The sequence below is a fragment of the Ostrea edulis genome, chromosome 8 (assembly GCF_947568905.1).
Source record: "Ostrea edulis chromosome 8, xbOstEdul1.1, whole genome shotgun sequence".
NCBI lineage: Eukaryota > Metazoa > Mollusca > Bivalvia > Ostreida > Ostreidae > Ostrea > Ostrea edulis.
Window position 1 is genome coordinate 49151269 of NC_079171.1, and position 25338 is coordinate 49176606.

At 34.3% G+C, this 25338-nt stretch overlaps 1 protein-coding gene across 2 annotated transcripts in view; it reads left to right on the plus strand.

The window, feature by feature from the left end:
• The first annotated feature begins 1154 nt into the window (after positions 1–1154).
• The window catches only part of LOC130049160 (transient receptor potential cation channel subfamily M member 2-like), an 84009-nt gene continuing 59825 nt past the window's right edge, over positions 1155–25338 (plus strand). The window contains exons 1-6 of one of the 2 annotated variants that reach the window (XM_056146377.1): positions 1155–1530; positions 4730–4779; positions 9076–9238; positions 15746–15960; positions 21563–21686; positions 23858–24005. In XM_056146377.1, coding sequence (XP_056002352.1) covers positions 9076–9238; positions 15746–15960; positions 21563–21686; positions 23858–24005 — 650 coding nt within the window. In that variant the 5' untranslated portion in view covers positions 1155–1530; positions 4730–4779. Of the gene's footprint in view, positions 1531–4729; positions 4780–8889; positions 8927–9075; positions 9239–15745; positions 15961–21562; positions 21687–23857; positions 24006–25338 lie in introns of those variants that run through there. The other variant, XM_056146378.1, reaches the window with a different exon arrangement.

Consider the following 25338-nt stretch of genomic DNA (forward strand, 5'->3'; position numbering starts at 1 on the left):
GCAACTATCGGCAGATCTAATTTCGAATTCAAACATCTATAACAACAATGAATTTTGATTCAAATAAGCATTTAAACTTACGTACGCTTCAATAGTTTTTGCAAAAAAAGGCATGGACGTCTCCATTGGGGCCATTTTCTCTGATGAGTAAATCGATCGGTAATTAAATTTCACCATGCATATGCAGAAATCAATGCTAAATGATTCGAATATTGTTTTGTATTTCTCTATTTATTATGATACTTGAGGTTATATGTAACATAGATGAACCAATGAATTGCATTAAACAATTCACAAGACGCAGACAGTATTGGCTACATGTACAGGTAGATGTATACATGTGAGCGGTACCACATGTACCGAAATGCCGACAAATTGTTTAGTCCTCGGGTAAAGATATTTTTTTTTTCAATTATTTATATCATTTACATTATTTCAGGATATAATACAAAATTTTTATTGGTACTCTTGCATGATAAAAATTCTGCAGTTTTTTTTAACCCTATATTTGTTGTCGTTCAATATTTGGCTAAACTTTTTAAAAAGCGGTGATACTCCGTCTTTCATCTCTATTTTGAATAGAATGCACAGGTCTAGACATGTATAATAACATTTCCTCCGAGCAGAATCCATCTATGCGATACCGTGACATTTGTGAAACTCTGTCAGCTGTCAACGTAAATATGGCGTCGAAAATCACGCGCTTATGTCGTTACCTCCTGTTTGATAAAAACACGTCATAACGGCATTCATACAAAATTATTTAATCAAAATAAGGCCCCAACCATTATAATTTATGGTTGTGTATTTTAAAAATATGACTTTAGTCAAAGTTACAATCAAAGTACCTCACGACAATCATGACCTAAGTACGTTAGTTCGAGTTGCGGAGTGACTTTAAAAAGTCACAATTGAATCTATGCAATATCCTTGTACCAATGGACTTCGGAGTCTAGGTTTCGCTACTTTTAAGGAATTGATAATGACTCCGACATTGAAGCAAAATGAGAAAGTCTTAAATACATATTTTATGCTAATTTACATTAAGTATACCAACACTCTTTAATGGTATCTAGGATAAAATCAGAAGGAAACATCCGTTTTCGTATCTTATATCTACACAGAATGTTGATAATTTATGTAAAGTACCGATCTCCAAAGTAACCTTTTTTAGTCCTTGAACCTACTTAGTTTCATACAAAACTACTGATCAATAGCTTTGCATGTGATTCATTCAGAACATCATTTTTTGAAAATCGATTTAATCGCTTATGGCACCTATCAGATGCACGGGGTGTGTGATATTCACTGCATTATCACGATTCAATTGATTTAGTAAATTAAAATACTCAACGCATGGAGATTCAAATCTTGTAAACAAAAAAAAAAGTAATTCAATATTTAAAGCCAAATACAGTGCCCAGGATAAAGTATGTTGTCCTGACAAACTATTCATCCCCACAAGGGGACGCTTCAATTCACTCCGGAGGTATAAAATTGCCTGTTCTGACAGGAGAACGTTGCGGACAGGTAAGATGGTACATTCTGAGTTTTGAATTACTTTGGATTTCCTTAAAAAGATATTTACTTTCGTATATATCCACTATCTGTATATTAGCATACATTGCAGTAGGAATATAAACATAGTAATTTTAATAATCAAAATGTTTTTCGGTGCTGATTCTGATCCAAAAATATTGTTTTGCTTGATAGCTATGAAATTCACCATAGTATATGAAATAGTATTGCCTTGTTTGACTGTCATATAATATAAACTAATACCATTGACTAGTTGTGTTCGGCGCGCCCACGCGTCATTCATGGTCATTGTTTTCCAATATAATTTGTTGGGGTTAATAAACACTCAAAGGAGGTTGATTGGCTTAACTTTTTTCGATTGATCGCCTGTTTTTACGGAAATACCTCACGCACATATCGAGCCCAATCAAACGTACGAGGAATATTTCATCACTAAACTATCGATACACAATGTATATTTGCCCTAAAGTTTTTATATTCTTATGAGAAATCACAGTTATAGGTGCGTGGATACACCACACAGTGGTTTCTCCTTTTATAACAAATGATTATTTGCTGAATATTGTTATACATATATAATTCATACTCAAATTGTTAACAGAATTCGTTCGTCGGTATAATTACCTTAACTCTCGCCTGAGCTCAATTGAAATTTGACAGTAGCCCCCACCTTAGCTCCTTCAAAACTAATTCTTAAAACCTTATATCAAACTGAAACTATGCATACACTCGACCTTAGCTGGTACGTATACATACATATATGTGCATATATTTTTTTTTATTATACATTAAAGATTATAAAAAAATATTATTTTGTCTTTGTTACGTATTGGTAAGAATCTCTCATTATCGGTGATTATCTTTATTCTTGCAAGTACGATCGTTGAAGATTTCAGATTATATTTCTTGTATATTTACAATAAATGAGTCAGCTAAAAATGTGTAAATCCCAGATGAGGAAAGGTTCGGGGGAGGGGGGGGAGTGCATGCCCAAAGTGTTGATGTACATATTAAATTATCCCTATTTTGACACTACCACGTGTGACTTGTGGTGAAATATCGAGCCCGAGTAAGTGATAAATTTTCTTCAGAAAAATTTTGAGGGGGAAAACACCAAATACAACAAGCCATATCTTCGTTGTAGTAGCGACCACGGTAACTCAATGGTAGAACGTTCCCCTCGTAACCGCGTGAGTCCAAGACATAAACATAAGTAACGATTACTCCTTTGTCAAACGCTTGCCATTCTCCAGTTTTTCGAATCTGGCTTTAAACAATCTCAGTGTCGCGACAGGCGTTGTTATTTGATTGATTGTGGTTTTACGCCGTTTTTGGCAATATTGCAGCCATTTTACGACAGACGTTGGTATGTTAACCATTGCTTTATTTTTATAAATGCACATTCATATATTACAGAAAGGAAGTTGGAAAATACGAAATACTGCATAAACAACATTTACAGGAATATTTTATACTACAGAACTATCATACTATGTACAAAGTCAAAAACACATGAATCATCACTTCTAAGCGCTAAGCATAGATTTAAACTTGTAACAACGGTGACATCTCAGTATTTAAACTTGTAACACTGGTGATACATTTCATTATGCGAGAACATATTTCGACAGGATGCAAAACAGACAACCAATCAATCAATTTTGCATGTACTACTCTAGTATAAAAATATGTTCTATAAAACCTGTATATTCTGATTTCTAATATTACTAAGATGACGGATATGATAGAACAAGTCATGTAAACTTTATATCATAAAAAAAATATATGCAAATGCATATATTAAAACATAAGTATAAAATTAATTCATAAACACATGTGTAATTTCTCCCTATCTGGATTTAAAACATCTGCATGTGTTTAGTGTTTGAAAGCCTGGTTTAATTTAAAATGGCTGATTGTTTGTCAAAATGACAAATAGATTGTATTCAAATACACAGGAGTATCAAGGGATTTAATCAAAGGGCATCGTAAAGGTTTTGTTAGACGAACAGCCAACAAATACAACGGTTCGCGCATCGGCATCAATTGCCATCGTAACGGCTTTGTTCGACAAAAAGTCAACATATATAACGGTCCGCACATCGGCATTGTCATTCAGTAATTTGATATCAGAACCACACTCTGCGGAAAATAAAGATTTTGATAACATTTATATTTCGCATTCTTTGATTTGCTAAATAGCACAAATTAGAATACTCCCAACACATTAAAGGTTTGTGTATCAATATCGATCACAATTAAAAACGCTCTAACGCTTTGATAACTAATTTAAAAGAAAAAAAAAACAACCCACAATTACAATATTAATTTGTACCAATTCCATTTTTTTAAAAATTAATTTATTCATTTTTTTATCAGTGTATAATCTTTATAATCAAAAAATTATTTTACAAAATATGATATATAAAAGAACTTTGTGTTCAACATACATTTATATATACTTACTTTTGGAACAAAAGCACGATTTTTGATTATGTTGTAAGTACAATTAGATTACGTTATAAAATGAAATATTGCGTATGTTTATCTGTGGGTTCGATGAGCGAGGTGTTTATATATGTTGTACCTTGTCAAAATGAAAAGATCGTCTTAAATATTCTTGCAAACACGTCTATATAATAAAATATATATGTACGCAATTATATAATTAGTGTTTTCCCGTTCGCTTCGGGATCTGAAAACCATCAGTTCGAGCTCTGCTCATGCCATGGCCTCGTCAAACCTAGGGCGTAAAGCGTAGATCGTGATTTGTCCTCCGGCCCTCGGCATTTATAGTGCTCTCGAATATGACCTTAAAAAACAGTGACCTCTCAATATGAGTGAATGGTCCGAGACTGGACATAAATAAAATTTAAAACGGAAAAGACACGGACCCAAGATACTTCAAATGTTAGATTTTATGAGAGAGACAATATTTTAAAGAGTATATACATGTATTTCACTATGGCATATTCCAGTAATTCTGTTGAATTTTCAATTATTTAGTAGACATATACTGTTTATAAAACCTGGATAATAGATGGAGAATTTGAAACGTCTGTCCATAGATTATATACAAGACAAAAAGAAATACAGGTATTGACACACACGTACCATACATATTCTGTATAAGTTAAGGGCTTTTAATTTATGAATCGATGGATTTCAGACTAGCTTTATTTTGCAATAGGACACGACGCGAAGACTCCTGGAGGTGAATTGTGAAACAAAAATTAAAAGGTTGGTGCGCATTGTCAACATTTAGATGTAAATATTTTTTTAATTTTAATTCCTACAAAATATGAAGGAAGTATATGCATTAAAACAAAATGAAAAGAAAATATTTGTCAATGAATGCATGCAATATTAAAACATGTTTTGTTTGTACAATTAATTATCTTTTTACAGAGAACATGGAACTGTTAGATATAGATTAGGCGAGTTCATTTTTTACACGATACCTTTAATCAATATCTGTAGTCCATCTCCGGTGTCAATTGTCTCCTGTATCATTGAATAACCTGACCTACGATAACTACAAAGTTACAGTGCGATCTGTTGTTGCCGTTAACTAGTGATTCCATCAAGGTTGTCCTACAAAGTATCACTCAAAACGTACACGTACTCCACTCCAAATGTACTCTAGGGTTTCAGTTTTAGGAATATAAATGATTTTAATTAGAATTCACACATATAAGATTTAATTATTTTTTTGTTTGGTACGATTAAAGGAAAATAAACATTTTTTTTTTGTGCGAAAGAATTATATTTAGAAATTCATTTCAAAATTAAGGATTATCTCCCTCATGCATAGCTTTTATCCTTGAAACGAATTTGGCTCCACTTTTTTTGTACGCTGGTTTTTGGCTATATTTAGCTCCAAAACTTCATAGTTATTTCGGATTTCAAACATTTCGGTTGAGCATCACTGAACAGACATTATTTGTCGAAATGTGCATCTGGTCCATCAAAATTGGTACCGTATAAGTTTTACATTAGACAGTCGGGTTCAGGATTGTGTTGCGATGGAAATGCAGTAATAGTAGGATGTCTAAATATAGGCATTCGACGAGACTCGATCGCTTATTTTGTGAGGGGAATGCTTCTTTGATAATTAAAGCTCATAAATCACGAAAGGAATTTATCAATGAAGATATATATCAAATCTGTTAATAACGTGAACATTTTTGTATAGTCTGTGAACAATGTCTGGTGCGTTGATCGTTCTCAATTTACCGCATTCCTGCAGTTGCGGTTATTGAAATTCGACCTTCAAATAGTTGATAGTTGTATTTTGAAGTACTTTATAAATATTTAACATACAAATGTGAATGTTATATCGGTGTTTTATTTTGTGTTCCATTTTTTGCACAATTCTTAAAATACCCCCCCCCCCCCCCCCCCCCGTGTATTTTGTGCAAAGACAATTCCATTCCTGGTACAAACTACATCCGTCAACTAAATGAACAACAAAACATTAAATCAATTCGACATTGGTAAACATGGTGACTTGATACTAATACATCGGATCACAGTTCAAGGTCAAACAAAACATGCTCGTCAATTAATGGGGGGGGGGGGGGGGGGGCAGTAGGGGACATATCTTGCCTATGTAATACTTTCAGAATGCTTCTAATTTCTAAAATATCATTTCATTATCACCTAAATTCGGTGTTTTTATATCTCAGCTGATTTAACACACAAGGACTTATTCTGCGTATGAGGCGTTTTTATACGCCCGTCATTAGATATAATGTTATTTCCGTGCGTCTTGCTGGCTGGCTGGCAGTCCGTCCGATGTCATGTTTCCGGACCTTTTGCCGTAACAGATGCATGTACGACTCTGAAATGGTCAGTTTGTCCCTCAAGAAGTGTAAGAGCGAGTTTGTATTTCAACTGGATTGGTCCGTCCTTGACCTATCTTAGGGTTATAAGTAGGTAGGTCAAACAGTTTTACGAACTTTTTTGGTTACAGAAACAGAAATTGCCCTGCAGTTTACACACCAGCTTCCACTCAAAGGAATACAAGTTCAGTTTGCATTTCAGCTGGATTGGCGCGTCCGTCCGTGACCTACACTAGGACTAAATAACATGCTTCCAGGTTGAATTTCACTGCCTGACGGGCGTATATTGTACCCTTTGCAATTCTCCCGCTAAATCGTGGCAGGCTACTGACAAACAAGATTATCTTTTAAAAGATTAGGACTCTAGCCCAATATTTCCCTGCATATCGTCTTGAAAAAAGGTTATTTTTAATCGAGTTTATCGCGCTTACATTGTGTATAGCCTGCTGTTCAGTTCTTGTTTAGTCGAGACTATATCGATCGATCAGACAAATGTGAATTGTGTTTATTCTGCTGGTTGATCTGTGGATGAAATTGAAATGTTAAGATTAGCTGTGTCAATTATTGCTAATCTAGCATTGTCGATAATGCAAGTATTAGTTTTATCATTGATGTTCTCATGTAAAACAAATAAAAGTATTTTAGGCTACTTGTGAAAATACCGAAACATCAGACATTACAATGTAAAATAACATTCACGACGTCTGTTCTATACAACTCTTAGAATGCCACACTATGGCGCCCAAACATGCATTAGCTGCACAAACACTAACGTATATGAAATCGACCGAAGACGCTATCAACAAGATAATGTTACAGTGGCATTACATGTTTCGTTTAAAGTCAGCAGTTGACAAAGTACATGGTCGGTATAACGATGTAGTTTGCCATTATAACCTATCACTGGGTCAACTTCTTTCCGGTGTGTTTTCTAACGTGTTTCATACCGAATGTCAGGCCATTAGACACTGGTTTTCATTACGGACTCCTCCATTTTCCTGATCAAGATATAGTGCCCCAGCTGATGGGTCCGGACCGGTCGGCAAATAATGCTGACTCTTCCTAGGCACCTTATCCCACCTCTGGCATATCTAGGGGGTTCGTGTTTGCCCAGAATTTAAAATTTATATTTTTTATAGGAGTTATTTCAATTATTACTGTTCGTTACCTTTACCTTCCTATTGATAATTTGTTTTGCATATGGGTATAGAGTAATGTACATTTGTTTTAAATGTTGTACACCACATAAAAGGATATATGTACTGTACTGCATAAAAATGTAAGATGGTTATTTATCACGCTCAATGTCAAAATCGTAAATTTCTGATTTAATATTGGCTATCTGTTCTGAACTTATCCAATTAAATGAAATGAAATTTTATATAAGCCAATTATTTCTCCCGTGGGGATCCGGGTTAGAATAAGTCCTCAATACCCCTTGCTTGTCGTAAGAGGCGACTAAATGTGGCGGTCCTTCGGATGAGACCGCAAAAAACCGATGTCCCGTGGCACATCAGGTGTGGCACAATTAAGATCACTCCCTGCTCAAAGGTCATAAGCGCCCAGCATAGGTCTAAATTTTGCAGCCCTTCACCGACAATGGTGACGTCTTCATATGGCTGACATATTCTCGAGAGGGAGGTTAAACCGTATTTGATCAATCAATCATTTGATTTCACGAAAACCAATCCTCAGTACGGTTCAGTGACTCGTGTTTTACGTGTAACAAATATGACTTTATTTCAAATGCGAACAACTGATACGTATGGCTTATTTATTGGTAATAGATGGGTTATAAAGCGAACATCGATAATTACTGCTGTTTCCAACTTCTGTGAAGAACGATAAATCATTATATTGATGTTTAAATTCAAAGAAATCATTTATCATGTTAGATATACTACTGGATACAATACAATTCTTTTATTTTCATAAGCATTTGAACCACATGAGTACTTTATTATGCAGTAAAGAAGTAAACAACACTGTACGAAAAGGTGAAAATAACGAACAGTTATCAACTTCAAAATCCCTATAAGGAATACAATACCGGTATTCACTGTGGCACAATCACGAACTCCTGGGCAAAGGTAGACCAAGTTGTCTCCCCTGTACACCGGTCACATCCGCGACGAGCCCTTTATCTATAGCAGGTGATCGGAGTAGTCCCTAGTCGAAATAAGCGTGCAAATAACGGTTTAACAATTGGTAACATGCATGTCACTGAACCAACGACAGGTTGTATTGTCAAACTATATCATTATAAAAAACATTATGATAAAATATTACGGAATGCCCCTTTAACACCAACTTATTTGTCAGTAGCTTGCCTAGATTTAAAAATGAGCACGTGTAAAACACTTTCTTGCATATCGATTTTAAAAAAAAAAAATGCATAGATACGATATTCAGGTGATAATGGAATATTGCAACATATATATATGGGAAGTCCACGGAGTTTGTAATATAAACATATGGAACTTCATTTGCTTTGAATCATTTTATTATTCACAGGTTAGGTAGTGATTCAGTTATCCCATAATGTAAGTTGAATACAATGATATGTAAAGTTGATTTTCTTCCATAATGAAATATAATACAGATAAACTGCTACAATATAGGGAAGCAGATATTTTTTACCTCAAAGTTTTGAACGATATACATGTAATGCTAATTATTTTTGCATATGTAGATGTCGGACGTGAGGTGTTCCTGGGATAGAATTAAGAAGAATGTGAACAGTACCCCGACCATGGTGTTCTCCGTCATTGGTGATTCCGACAGCTTCGTTCCCAGACCCTGGGCCAAAACAGTATTCCAGACCGCATTGATTGAAGCAGCTAAAAGTGGAGGGGGTGAGTAAGACAATTACGTCAGTAATGACCAAAGTATAACAGTTAACCAAAGACAGGTTGACTGTTATACACTTGCTTGACTGGTGATATTTTCATGCTTTTCAAATAATGCAATTATAGTATGTCTTTTACCACCTTATGTAACACGTGAATCTTCCAAAGATTCTAGGTTTCTAATAGCTCATATATACATCTAGTTTCATTGTGATGGGTGTTTTTTCGATCCTAGTAATGCACATTTGAAATTACTAGAACATGTGAAATAATACGTATTTATCTGCAATGAACAACTGTGTACAGTTGTGTACAGGGTAATCCAAACAATCTGACAGTATGGTTTTTCTTGGGGGGGGGGGGGGGGGGGAGTTAAAAATGTGTTCTAGAATTTTCCAAATATATCGAGATATGATGTTATTCTGAACATTGAAATAAAGTATGAACTACCATCAACTGTTCGGAATAGAATTATATATCTCTACGTAATTGGACACATTTAAAAAGGACCTTACACCCTAAATATAATGTTAACAATGTTTTATACAACAGTCTCTTGTGAAACCCCTGAACACGTCAGGGGTACTCTCTGAAGTGCTTTGTGAATGCTAAATTTGAAATCGTTTAAGGTGTTTTGGTTTGGGTTAAACGCTTTATTTAGAAATGACTCTATTGAAAATGAGAAACTACTTATTTATAAATTACATGTATTAGTGATGATGACACAAACTTCAAGTACACTGTATTCATTTATGCTACACGCACTACATGATAGTTATAATCTCCATTTTTTTTTTGGTCCTTTAATGCCGGCTAATCGGGAGAGAGTTGTGGTTTGGTTTTAGTATAATAAGTATTGTACCTTATGTTTCTTTTCAAATTTGAACCTTTTTTAACCCACAACGGTTAATTGATTGATAAATCGACGAAAATGACCGAACGACTTGAAATTTTAAACCGGGATTACTAGCATTTTATAATCAGCGTGTGTACAGTAGCAAGAGTGAGGAACGGATCCTGAATGGAAGAAACCAAACGTATGTGTAAGAAATAAAAAAAAAAAATTATATCATCATATAAGGCTTATAATTGAACCTCTTGCAAACTGTTACCACAGACGTAAATGAAAGGAATCTTATATTTTTATTGAAAGTATCTCCTCGCGACTTCAGTGCCTTTCCGGGATGTAAACAAACTAGAAAGCAATTTCCGTTGTATGATAACACTGTTGTTTTGTGCATTTCAAGGAAATACAGTTGTTGGAAAACAACTATACCAGCCTTTCATATAAATTAATCACTGTGATTCGAGGTTAACGTTTTTGTTTTACCTTGCAGAAGTTCCTATAATATTGGAATCTAAACTGTTTTCGTATTTTTCAAACTGCAGAGAAATAAGAAAAATCTGAACTGGCCTTGGAGAGTTCTCAGACAGATAAGAGTCGAAATACGTAACTATTACTGCTCTTGGGTCGAAAACTAAAACTTATTTGAACGATGTATCTCAGCGATTAACCGTTGTGGGTTAATTTGTGGAGTGTATGGGTATTGAAGATGTGAATCTGGTGAAGGATTTTGATTCTCTTCCATTTTTGAAAAAAAAAATACAGGTTGTTGAACTTGGTCCATTTTGAGGAAATCTCGATTTTTAAGCTAAGACCCTTTGTTCATATGAAAGTTTGTCACAGCCTCATGATGGCTGATACTACTACCTGAAGCAAAGTTATACAAATTATAACACAGGAAAAATACGCTATGTAAGCATTTCACGGGCGTATTTTGTACTGTTTGTGGTAGTCTTGTTTTAATTAAAATTCCATGATATATTTTTAATTATTGCATGTGTGAATTCTTTAATCATGTTTGTAGATTTTTTTAAATAAAGATCGATTTGAACATATTGATTGTATAAATATACAAATGGATTGATTAAAAGTTCTAGCAGCTTACACAACCTCTCCCGTATACAAAATCTATCACTTTATACATGTACAACTAAAGATTGTCATACCACAGAACATATATTATTCGTTATGATATACAATTATGATGATACACAATGTATGTTTAAGTTCATGTCTGTATATAATCAGGCATAAAATACAAAACATGTTTTAATTATGATATATAGGCCCGATTAAAATCTGTTAGAGTTCTTAATAAACTTCTAAACTGCTCTGAAAATATAAAAGATTACATAATTCGCAATATATTCATTTCCCCATAATAAAAGGTGGGTATCGACAGTAGCACTATCATTTAGCTGAATCAGTTCATTAAAAAAAAAAATTCTTGCTTGAGTATATCTTTTGCATGCAAAAGATCGAATAATTAGGATAGTATTATGCAAGGCCAGAAATATGAAATGAAAAGTTCTGGCGTACTTTTCTATGAAATGCTTAATGCCCGGGTCCCGACGGAATATCACTGTTCTTGATCTCCACTTTTGCATATATTAAAAGTAATTAAAGAAAAACATATGTTCGTGTAAAACGCATTTTTCTTTTGGAAAATCGACTCTTATGTACGAATTGAGCGGCTACCTAGCATGGCTACGTCAAGAAACGAAATCCAGGTCGTATGGGGCTTTAATGAATATTTGAAGGTATGTTTAGACACCAGCATAGTGGGAAAATATGTTAAGAATTTTTTGATATTAAATTTTTGAGACAGCAACTCAAGAATACAACGATATAAGGCCTCAACCTTGCGCAGCTTTTTGTGCGCCGTAAATCGAAAGTTTTTATAAGGGGTGGCTCTGTAGCTCTCTGTTATGTCAAAATATTTTTTCAGAGAGCTACAGTTCTGCAGCTAATATTATTACGGTCTACAAACTCTTATACACGTATGTATTATTTTATAAAACTACCCGTTGGCAACAGTACATGAATCTGACCACAAAACAAAATATGGGAAGTTTAATACGCATCAATAAAGTCCAACATAATTCGAAGTACACGTATTTGAAAACAATTGATTTACCACTATAGCAATTTCCTACTGAAATACATATCATCTTAACCGCTTAAACTGTTTAACAGTTATTTACCTTGTGTGGCCTTAAAGTTTCTCTTTCCAAGCTTTGCAACATTCACAACGGTCTTTCGTAAAAGGGACCATGCCTTTGGCAACACCTTTCACTCAGGAAAACATACAAGTTCTCGTTAGCAACCTTGACTATTAAAACACGTATTGCATGATGTGTACGGCGTGTTTGTTGTTAATGTAAAACTTATACGGTACCAATTTTGATGCACCAGATGCGCATTTCGATAAATAATTTCTCTTCAGTGATGCTCAACCGAAATGTTTGAAATCCGAAATAACAATGAAGTTGTAGAGCTATTATAGCCAAAAACAGCGTGCCAAAAAAGTGGAGTCAAATTCGTCCAAGGATAAGAGCTATGCATGAGGGAGATAATCCTTAATTTTGAAATGAATTTCTAAATTTTATAACAGCAATTAAATAAACATCCGTATTTTCAAGCTAGTAAGAAGTACATGTACTTAGCTACTGGGCTGTAGAGACCCTCGGGGACTAACAGTCCACCAACAGAGGCCTCGACCCAGGGGTCATAATGTAAAACTGATACGGTACCAATTTTGATGCACCAGATGCGTACTTCAAACTCGGCACTTTGTAATAAACATATATTTGAAACAAATCATTTATAAAAACTATAGGTGTGTTTCAATTAAGAAAAAAATATGGATGGAAAACGTGATATGAAGAAGAAAAAATGTGTCCGTAAGAGATTCGAACCCGGTCGTCATCATTACCTAAAAAAGTCGATGACCTTACCCACTGAACCATGTAGTAGACCATACACTTCAAATCAAAAATTAACGTACAGGTGATGTTGAAAATAACATCAGTGAAGTCGTTTCGATTTTTTGAAATTTATGAAGAAAAAAAAGGAAAATGGCCTCATGAAACAAGATTTCAAAACAACAGTATTTTAGTGGAAAACTTGAAGAGTATGTCCATGCTAATTTTATTTTCTTTCACGAAGGCATTATTTCTGAAGTTCGGGGACACCCCTTCATTTTAACGCTAAAAATCATATGAATCACTCGTTGCTTGATAAACTGAAATTATTTTAAGTTTTGGGGAAAAACTGTCAAGATCAATCAATAGACCCTGAAAAATAGATCAACTGACTTTTTGTTACATAATATCATATAGGGGACTATCAAAGAATTGTACGTACCAAGTTTCAAAGATCCATTAGTTATTGGATTACTATCAAATCTGTAAAAAAAAAAAAAATCTACTTTCAAATTCCCTCAACTAAAACTTTACCTTGGTATCGCATACTTTGTTTGGGGTGAAGTCCTCAATGATTAATATTCTACATCACAAAAGTATCTTTTTATGTAAATGTGTTTGAGAAGTGTAAACTCAGGTGACATACTGTGGTCCGTTAACAATTAAAGATTTTTAACTTCTTGATAACTATTATTCCAATTCTTTCCAAGTTTGGTATGAAAGATATTTGGGACAAGGGGGCATAAATTGTTAATTTCAGGACTCATGCACCCCTGGGGCCATAGGGCTGGGCAAAAACTGCCCGAAATTGATCAATTTTCTAAAATATTTTTCTCTAGAACCGTACATGTTTAAGAAAAACTAAATGCATGGTGATGGAGAGCAAGAGGGGATCTACCAAAATTGTAAATTTCATGATCCCCGGGGCAGGGATTCTGACCCCAGGGTGGGGTCAAACTTCGTATATAGTGTTTATGTGTAAAACAGTTAATTAACATCTTCTTTGGTGCTATTGCTGCTAAATTGAAACTAAATGGATATTTAGAAGTAGGTAGTCCTTTACCAAAATAGTAAATTGCATGATCCTAGGTGTAAGAGTATGGTTCCACGGTGGTGTCAAAATTATATTAATGATTTGAAGGACTTATCAAAGTTTGCTGATACTGTATAAAATTAAAATGCATACTACAGGGAAGCAGAAAAGGATGTACAAAAAAATGGTGATGTTCATAACCCAGAGTTTAGACTTTAGGATGGGTCCAAATTAGTCATATATTTTGATGTTTTAATGTTAATACCCCTGTTATATTATGTAAAGCCTTTTATCAGTGTATGCACCGTTGAGGGCATTGACGTTTTAAGAACACATTTTCTATTATACTGTTGTTGAACATTAGAATATAAATTTGCTATTCAGAACATGATTTTTTTTTAGATTTCATAGCCCTTGGAAGTAGTAATACTTTTCATTAGTACTCAGGTGACCGATAAGGCCTGTGGACCTCTTGTTTTAGATACTTACTTTTTACTGGATCTATCAGGTTATTCTCCCTGTTTAGCAATGACCTCTATACAATTTCCCTATCTTATAACTCTTAGGCTAGGGGTGCCTTGGTGCAAGTTTGAAAGGAATTGACCACGATAATTTTGGACGGGACGTGTTATGGTACAGCGATGTCTGTACGTCCCGTCCTTAAGTTCGTCCGTTTGAGGTTTTTTGTTTCTATTTCATTCTTTGTCACATATTAATCTTAAGCATACAGCATATGTTTGTTGTGTGTTATTCTATTTCGACGTCTCCGTTTATTAAGCATCATTCCTGGATTTCTAAATTCCAAAAAACCCTTACAAAGAAACATAGAACATGCACACAGTCACCTTAACCTTCTTGATTAACAATGCACCAATACTTACTAGAATTGTCAAATTAAATTTATCATTTCTACATTTACATCTAAAATTTGTGCATTTAGATTGAACGCATTTTACACAGTTACAGTTAGGATTTTGACATCGTTGAATTTCCATAATATGTCTTATAATTGAGATTAATATTTCCGAATTTGAAACCATTATAACGTGAATTAGCATTCGGTAGTTATGGTTTCATCTGTCCGAGATCCTCCCTTCTCAATTCCTTATGCGCAAGTTTAATATAAAATTCAGGTTGTAATTCAAATATACATTGTATTCCGACTGTTTTGCCATCGTTGCCTCTTTATCAATAAACACACAAGTTTAAATATGAAACTATGTTAAAATCCACCTATGACGTCATTCTTTTGTTCGAAAACTCCATTTTTTTTTCAGGAATGGAGTGTTCGGAAAGTAGGTCAACCTTTATACAAGTAGATATAAATGCATGCAACAAAAGAATGAAAAACGTAAGACATGATTAAAATGCACAAAGTTTAGTTTAGCAAAGGTGGATTTTAAGTGGGTCAATGTACTCGTATCACTCCATTTCTTAAAAGCAATGGACCTCGGCCCCTTTGGGGCCTCGGTCCATTACTTTTAAGGAATGGAGCGATACTCGTTCATTAACCCTTGCGTAAGGTACAAAGTTGTATTAAAAGCATACGACACGCCTCTCTCGAATAGTCGGCATTAAGGGACAAAAACTTAGTCCATAATTAGTAAGTAATAGTAGTAGAGTTTTGTACGAAATAAGGCGATATATTTTCTTTGAGTATCACAGAAAGAATGTAAAGGATTTGAAATCAAGAGAAATTTTGTATTTTACAGAATCATGGATTTTGTACCGTGGTTATGAAAATGGGGTGTCTGATATAGTACGCAATGCTTATAGACGTTACGAGGACATGGAATTCGGTGGCAGAGTTAAGAGGAATGAAGCTAATACACAGGTTTCAGTTATTGAAACGCCAATCGATCACATTGAGCGACATGTGAAACTCGTTAGGATTGCTTGGAAGCCGGATACAGAGGATCAAATTGAGGTGAACAGAGGACAGCATGTTTGTCATTTTTAAAGACTTTTTTTTCAAACCTAATGTATATACTTTGGAACATTAACTTATAAGGTCCTTTTGATTTTTTTAAATTTTAGTTTCATTTCTACAAAACTTTGATTCAGATATATGCATATTGCTATGGACATGTCCGGTTTTGCAATCTCCAATGCATCGCTGTTTAATAGCATCTTCTTGGATTTTAATAGAACACACATAATCAATAATCACCAAACCTTGTGTGAATTTGTCGTTAACTGTCGGTCTGGTTTAGAATAGCCCTCATTGCCCCTTGCTTGTCATAAAAGGTTAATAAATGGGGTGATCCTTCGAATGAGACCGCAAAAACTAAAACCCCTGCCACAGCAAGTGTGGCAGGATAAAGATGCCTCCCTGCTCAATGGTCATAAGCGCTGAGCATAGGTCTAATTTTTTCAGCCCTTCACCGGCAATGGTGACGTCTCCATACGTGTGAACTATTCTTGAGAGGGACGTTAAACAATATATAATCTATCGATCACATTGTACGCTGTCTAAATAGTGGCATTGAATAGCGCTTCAAAATGTTCATCGGCTTGCGGTTTGATTGCAGTATAATGAACAACTTCCAATTCAGTGTTATGAAGTATCGTAAATATTAAGATAAACATCATGCATAACTTAAACCACCGTATTACACTGTTAGGAAATGTTTCGAGAGCACGCGATTATGTCATTTATCAGCCACATGCATTAAGGTCGTTTGTGTGCTTGTAAAAAGTCGAACATATTTTACGCAAATATTTTTGGACACGCGGGCGGATATCATTTTTTGATAGGGTACCTGTAAAGTGCGAAACGAAACGAAATCTACCGAAACGAAACGAAATATTCCGAAACGAAACGAAATCTACCGAAACGGAACGAAACCCACCGAAACGAAACGAAACCCACCGAAACGAAACGTACCGAAACGAAACGAAACATTGTATAACCGAACTCTTTTAATTATAATTAAAAATGGTATCTTAGGCCCTTGTGAAAGTTACATATAAATAAAATTCGCCTCCCCTTTGATGTAGGATTTCGGCTAGACTGATACAAATTTTTAAAAGTTGGAAGGGGGGGGTCAGCACAAAGTACATATCGGAAGTTGATTAAATACCATGTGCAATTAGTTTCGAATCCATACAGAACAGAGGGTTATAATTTCAGAGGTCTGGAGAAACACACTGAACGAGGGGTGGGGTCGCCGGTGTTGGATCCGCCTTTGGGTATAGACACATTATTTGAAGAAGCTGGTGTCTGAGAAAGTTGAAAGCAGAAAGAACTCTTAACCCCTCATTTAATTTCTAACTGCTGAGGTGCGAGTACTTTCAATAATGGAAAAACATTAAATAGTATACCATATTATATGAATACATTTAGGATGTTGCTAAGACAGAGAATTGAAAACGGGAAGGAAAACGGAAATGTTTTATGCACTAATATCAGGAGGAGGTCAGCATTTTGTAAAATCAAAAGGCTTATTAACAAGGGAAGCAGAAATTACAAGGACAACGGGAGGACATACTTAGAATCCACCGTTTGATATACTACATACAAATACACAATATCCACATGTATACATAGATTTGTCTTTAGAGCAAAAATACTGAAACATGTATTATGCCCAAAGGTGGATCCAACGCCGGCGACCCCACCCTCGTTTAGTGTGTTTCCCCAGACTTCTGACCTATGAGACTGTAACCCTCCGTTCTGAAATTTATGGACCAAAACTAATTACACATGGTATTTAATCAATTTCGGATATGTACTTTGTGCCTACTCACCTCCCTCCCTTTCCAACTTTTAAAACTTTGTATCAGTCAAGGCGAAAGCCTACATCAAAAGGGAGGATAATTTTATTTATATGTGGTGACTTTCACGGGGCCTAAGATACCGTTTTTAATTATTATAATTAAAAGAGTTCGGTTATACAATCTGTTTCGTTTCGTTTCGGTGGGTTTCGTTTCGTTTCAGTGGGTTTCGTTTCGTTTCTGTAGATTTCGTTTCGTTTCGCTTCGATTTCGTTTCGCACTTTACAGGTACCCTTTTTTGATAATATAATTTGGATTTATTACAAATAGAAGCGGCGAATCCGACGAACTAGATTACAGATATATATATATATATATATATATATATATATATATATATATATATATATATACATATATCAGTCCTATAACGTAATATCATGACGTCATAATGATCTTTGTTAAAGCGTCAATGCAATCCGTCAGGTTTGACGTCATAGTTATATATATATATCTATATATAACTCAAAATATACAAGTAATAGTATAATAAAGAAAAATTAGCGTTATCTTGAAAATGAAACCGGTTGAGTTATTTTCAATTTTATGACATTATTGCTTAGTTACACATAATAGATTTAACTATGACGTCAAACCTGACGGATTGCATTGACGCTTTAACAAAGATCATTATGACGTCATGATATAACGTTATAGGACTGATGTGTGACGGGAAACGATTTGATGTTGCTGTAGTTTGTTGATTGTTTGGTCCCATTTTCTTATTGTTGCTATGTTGGAAGGATCCTAATTTTATAAAAGGATTTTTGTCTTTGTGTTCCTGTTTAACTTGTGTTTCATATTTTTGGAACCAAGTTTCTGATTTTGACCACTATTCTATTGACTTTTGTTCTTCACAAAGACATTCATCATTCCATTTTTTCACAAGAATGTTAAAAGTGGACATGGGCATTCTATTTTCAAAGAATGTTTGGATTTTGATGTCAATGGACTGATATTTGTCCTCATTGTGTTTTCCCCTCATTTCTAGCAGGTAGCGTTCAGTTTTGAAATTTTCTAGCACTAACCTTTCTCTTCTTATGCGTTGATTTTCTGGCTCTCCTCTGATCTCCAGAATGTGTAGTTTGCGTGGCATAATATGTGGTCCAGAAAGGAATCATATATTGTATATCTTTGCTTTTTGTGTGTTTTTTAACATATTTCAGTAGGCGATTCTTCTAAATTTCAATTGTAGGTTCCAGAATTGGATGTGCCGTTGTTTTTCAGACAATGCCCTGGTTTCGTCAGGATCTGTTTCAGATTTTTTTTACAGAAGGTATCACGGTTGGACTAGCATCTGCGTAAATTTCAACGGCTATTGATGTAATATCTTCTTGATTCCGGTGATGAATATCTCTCCCTGGTGTGAATGATTGTATTAAATCCTTAATACCTGTTATGTTACTTTGAATTTTCTCTAAATCCCCATGTTGGTTTTCACGAACTTCAAGTTTTTGTTTGATATCCTGCAGGTCACTGGTTAGTTCATCCAGTCTCTCTGTAATTGTCTTGAGGCTATCCTTAGTAAATTTGATAACATCCTCATCCACTGTGTAACTATAACGTTGTTGTTTTTTTTTTGTCTCTCGGCATCTTGTGTAGTGGTATGCAAGGTATATAATCCAAAATATAAGTAAATATCCACACAAGTAATAGTATAATAAAGAAAAATTAGAACGCCGAAAATAACTCAACCGGTTTCATTTTCAAGAGTTATGACATTATTGCTTAGTTACACATTATTGATTTAACTATGACGTCAAACCTGACGGATTGTATTAACGCTTTGACAAAGATCATTATGACCTCATGATATAACGTTATGAAATAATACATGAAAAAAGAAAAGAAAGAAAAAGAAAAACACAACCGACTTTTGGCCTGTGCAAGATAAAAAATATACAATATGTACAATAATAATAACAAGTTTGTTTACATAGCAGTTGACTTCTGACCTATGTGTCAACAATCAAATAAGTGTGAAAATGTTTATGAATCATATAAAGTTTTGCTTTTTATGGAGCGTTTACTAAAACTAGGGTCGGGACCCTTTAACAAGGGGAGATAATTAGGAAAATGCAAACGAAAGTAGTGGTTGCTAAAAAAATCCTCGATACTCTCGTCATGTGGCATATACCAAAAAGCACTTGATGAAAGCGGCTATAAATACAAGTTAACATACGATGAATCGGCCACAACTAAACAGAACAGCAGAAGAAATCGTTCCCGTAACATCACATGGTTTAACCCCCATATGATAGTAACATAAAAACAAACGTGGGTAAACAGTTTCTCAAAATTATAGATGAGTGTTTCCCTATAGGCCATGTTCTACGCTCGATTATCAACAGAAATACTATTAAAATATCATACAGTTGTATGCCATCCATGCAAACTGTAATTGACTCGCACAACGCTTCAATCAAACAAGTGCGCCAGACTGGAGATACATGTAACATGTGTAATTGCCGAAACAAAGATCAATGCCCGCTCAACGGTGAATGTCGCGCCGACGGAATAGTGTATTAAGCTAGAGTCAGAGCCGATAATGGGCAAGAAGAGAGCTACGTGGAACGAGCAGACGCCGAATTCAAATTAAGATACGCCAACCACACTCATCCGTAATCCCACGAAAAAGAATACCATCGAGCTCAGCAAATTTATATGGACATTGAAAGACAAATACATTGACTACAAAATCAAGTGGGAAATTTGAGGAAAAACATCATCATACTCAAACTTTACAAAAAAGTGCAACCTTTGTATTCTAGAGAAATTATTTATACTATCTCATCCCGAAAAATCTTCATTGAATAAGCGTTCAGAACTTGTCAGCACTTGCCGCCATTCCCATAAATTTCTATTTACTCAGTCCTGTGTGTAATCATGCTTAGCAACTATCCAGTATGTTTCTGTGTAACATATACTCAGCCATGCGGATGTTTTTCGTTAGATGTCATTTTTCTCCCGACGAGTGAGGGGAAACCATCCCCTAACGAAACAGTCTGTAGGGAAATAAATGTTATGTGATTGAACTCGATTTGATCATCAATTTATGTAGCTCCGTGAGGCCACGTCGTGCACTCTAAATATTTAGCCCACTATATATATATATATATATATATATATATATATATATATATGTGTGTGTGTATATATATTCTCTGTGGCTCTCTTGTAAGAGTTAGTTCAACAGTTACGAAATACCGCCAGTGCGCCACGATGTCGACGTTTACGTTCATCTTGAAGAACAACAAAAATGTATTTCCTTAATAGCGCAGGGATTGATTGGATGCTTTCCCCAGGACATGTATACACATAAATAGCATAACAACAATAATTTGATGAGGGAAAAATACACTATTTATGGAATGTTGACAGTTTTGTAAACATCGACAATATTGCACTTCAGTGTCTTCTCAACAATAAAGGGTGTCGGTGCATCAACTATGAAGAAAAATCCATAATATTTAGGACATAACCTTACATCCCTAAATCAAATGCATGTATATCACTTTCACATGCCTATATATCTGTACATGTATATAAATATATGTGCAATTAAAAGTGTTTTCATATGTGTGTATGCAATATCGCTTATACATGTATCCCATATCGCAAAAACTGAATTAAAACGATTGCCAAACAATGTATCATACGTTAAACAAATTGAATAAACTCCATTGAACTAAATTTGGTCATGATATGTGCTTAAAAGAGATGTATTACTAAAACTTCCTCGAATAATTTAGACGATCGACGCTGGATCGCCACCGGAATACAGAGAAGCTACATATGGAGACGGTTTTTTGCTAAAGTTTGAAAAGTTTGTCTCTGAGCAAGAAGTATCTTTCTTCAGTCAAAAAATGGATTTCAGTAAGTCTTATTTTCATACATCTGTATCACACAAATCAGACATAGATTTCAGTGTTTTAATGAGTGTCATTTACACAATACACTATCACATCCATTTAGAATATGGGTTTGGGTTTATATATATATATATATATATATATATATATATATATAAATTGATGATCAAGATTATATCGGAGATTTATCCAACTATATATATATATATATATATATATATATATATAAAGCACTAAATAATCACAACAAGGTACTGAACATTTTCGCCCCAGCCCGGGGTCGAACTAGCGACGTACGGCACCCACCGCCTAGCGAGATTGTCAAACCAGTGCGTAAGTCCACTCGGCCACAACGACTTCCCTAAAAAGGGAAGCTTTGTTATGCTCCTAAAGCGCTACTTATACACACTGATGCAATCCCACACAGTCGCTGTGTCATTCAGTGTTTAAGATATTTTATAAGGAGAGTGGATCTCTCGATGCAATTGTATAGAATATTTAATATAAAGCACAAACAAACAATTATAACACTCAACCTTACGTTTACCCCTAGGATCTAAACGATACATGTATACATACATATATATATATATATATATATATATATATATATATATATATATATATAGTTTGTAAAAAGAATTCGGTATTTGATACAGTAAATACATTCAATAATAAGAGTCAAGAAACACAAAACTCGAATAACATTTCACTGTTAGCGCTTTCGGCTTTCATGCCTATTCAGACAGTTATAAAATGAAATAATATTGCCTGAAGAGGCATTAAAGCCGAAAGCGCTAACAGTGAAATGTTATTCGAGTTTTGTGTTTCTTGACTTTTATTATTGGATATATATATATATATATATATATATATATATATATATATATATATATATATATATATATATATAATTCTTATTGTATCCTTGTCTCTGATTGGTCAAATTCCAATTGAGGAACACAGGTTATTTTTGTATAACCTGGTTTGGTCAGCTGGTTTGGTATGGGGACACACCCCCTGGACAACCAGATGTCGGAACTATTTTTCTCTCTCTCTAAACTTCTATGGAATAGAAAGTCAACGTGCACAATAAGATACTTCGGTTTGATACACAGGCTGTTTTCTCGTTGTCAATATTAGCATCTAGGCCTACTTGTACGCAAATCACTTTTGTTAAACATTTTTCTCTGTATGTATGGTCGAATAATACTATTGATAGATTAAAACAAATATATTATATTCGAATTAATGATTTTCCAAGTAAGCATACCCTGTTCATTTTGAAATACATTTCTCACTGGGGAAAAGAAGGGGGTGCGTTGTTTCATTCCTTGATCTGTCCTTCAACAAAGCAAGAAAAAATTCATACGTCACATTTTTATCACATGACGGCAGATACATTGACATGTGGATGCTATTTGTTACTTGCTTACAGATTTTCTTGTGTCGGATTTACTATTAGCGACAACATTGCTTACAAGGGTAAGTTTTCATTTAGTAGAAGTTTTCACAGAGTTGAAAGCCGTAAATTATTGTATTTTCTGATATTTGAAGATTTATTTTGGGTAGGCCTAAACAATGTAATTTGGCGTATTTTCTCAATCTGTCGGAGATGAGCGACTTCAAAGTCGATCTCTATCTCAAAAGGGCAGCGAAATACGCATTACATAGATAATCTACACATATTTTCTATCATGATAAACTTCACTTTCGATACAATATTTTGATAAATGGTTAGGCTCCGTAGAACTAAGATTAAAGATGGCGACCTTTGGCTTCGCAGCTAGATCTAGACGCTTCGTGTCGCTGTTGCTAAGTAAATCATTGCGCGGCTTGGTCGACTTGTATTTTTCCGAATGTATGTACATTTTGATAAACGAAGGTTAGCATCTTTGTCTCTTGCATTAAATGATAAGGAATGACTTTAATTCTGGGGCAAGTTATACTCGTATAACCTGGTTTGGGTCAGTTTACGCTTTTTTATAATGAAAGCGCTAAAGCTTTACGGAGGATTTCTGTGTTTTCTTTTCATATTTCTTAAATATTAGTATCCGATTACTGAGACTCTATTTCAATTTTGTGTATATATATATATATATATATATATATATATATATATATATATATATATATATATATCTTTCTATCTATATATATATATATATATTTCAGGAATGCCTGTTTCAATAGCAATCATTGTTTGTGAAGGGGATATCGAAACCATTGTGCACATATGTGATGCACTGGAAAAGAAACTTCCGGTAATCATAATCAAAGGCTCAGGAAAAGCTGCCGATTTGATATTGGACTACCTGGATAAGTACGATTTCTTTTTCTCATAACTTTTTAGACCAAATTCCTTTTTATTTGTCTTTTGAAATATGAAAGGATCATGGGCCATTTAAAATACTTTGTTAAAATGCAAATGGGACCAAACAGTTTCAATTTTCATTAATATTTCCTGGACCCAGTTGCTTGCAGGTTAGCTAACATTAACTATCAGTTAACTTGTCATTAACTATTACATTAAATAGTGTTAACTAGACATTAAATGTCAGTTAAACTTAACTAATTTTGGTGCAACTGGGTCCCGATATACTTTAGAATCAAGTTTGTTGAAATCATTGAAATTCCTACCACTTTCGTTGTTTTATTGCACTGTTAATATTTATCATCAGACGACACTTTCATAAATTATGCAATTTTAGTTTGATACCATGCAATATTTCACTAAACATTGTCAAATAATGTTATCTCTTACTCAGCAACAGCGACAAGACTGCTATTCTCTCAATCACAAACTATTTTGAAATACACATTTTGATTTGATGCGGACATTTGTTTTGCAAATATAGAAATACTAAGGCTGTTAAAAAATTCTTGAATCTTTGTTTACTCTATTTTCTAATCGACGTTATTGAGAAATATTGGTTGATGCATTAGACGGAATCTAACAATAAATAGAAATACGATTTAGTGGAAATTCAATTCATATTGTGTTCAAAATGTTAATGGGTAGAGGATTTGGTCACCAAAAGTAGTTATATAATCATTAAAAAGTATGTCTCTGGTTTCCAATAATGTGTAAAATGATTTAAAAAATATTTTTTCAATTTCAATATGACATCATTTTTTTTTAAATTTGGTAGAATTTCTGTAACAGATATACGAAAATTGTTAACATTTTAACAAGGTATAAAATATATTTCCTACGGAGAATCGAATTTCGTCATCAAGGCAGAACAAATGTCGTATATAATTTGCCAGGGAGAGGGTTTAAATAGAGTATGCCTGCTGACCTATCCCATTCACTTTGTGAATAAAATATAGTTTAATTGAAATATAATTTGCCAGATATTTAGACCGATGAATCGCATTACACATGTACAAATTCTGTTTCACGTAAGTATTTCGGTTTCTTTTGATTTTGAATGTCAAAGACTAAGGTCATTATTAAAGGCAGTTTGAAATATGTGAAGTTGTGAGCGCTGTTCCATTTTTCGAAAACATAGTGGGATTATATTTTTTTGTTTTCCGCGACTAATTGCAATGAATCATGGTGATGGGGAAGTGTCATTTAATCAGGGTAAGTCTTGTAAAACACTCGATAAGAGCAGTGTATAAAATCGAGCAGATGCCGAAAACATAATTTA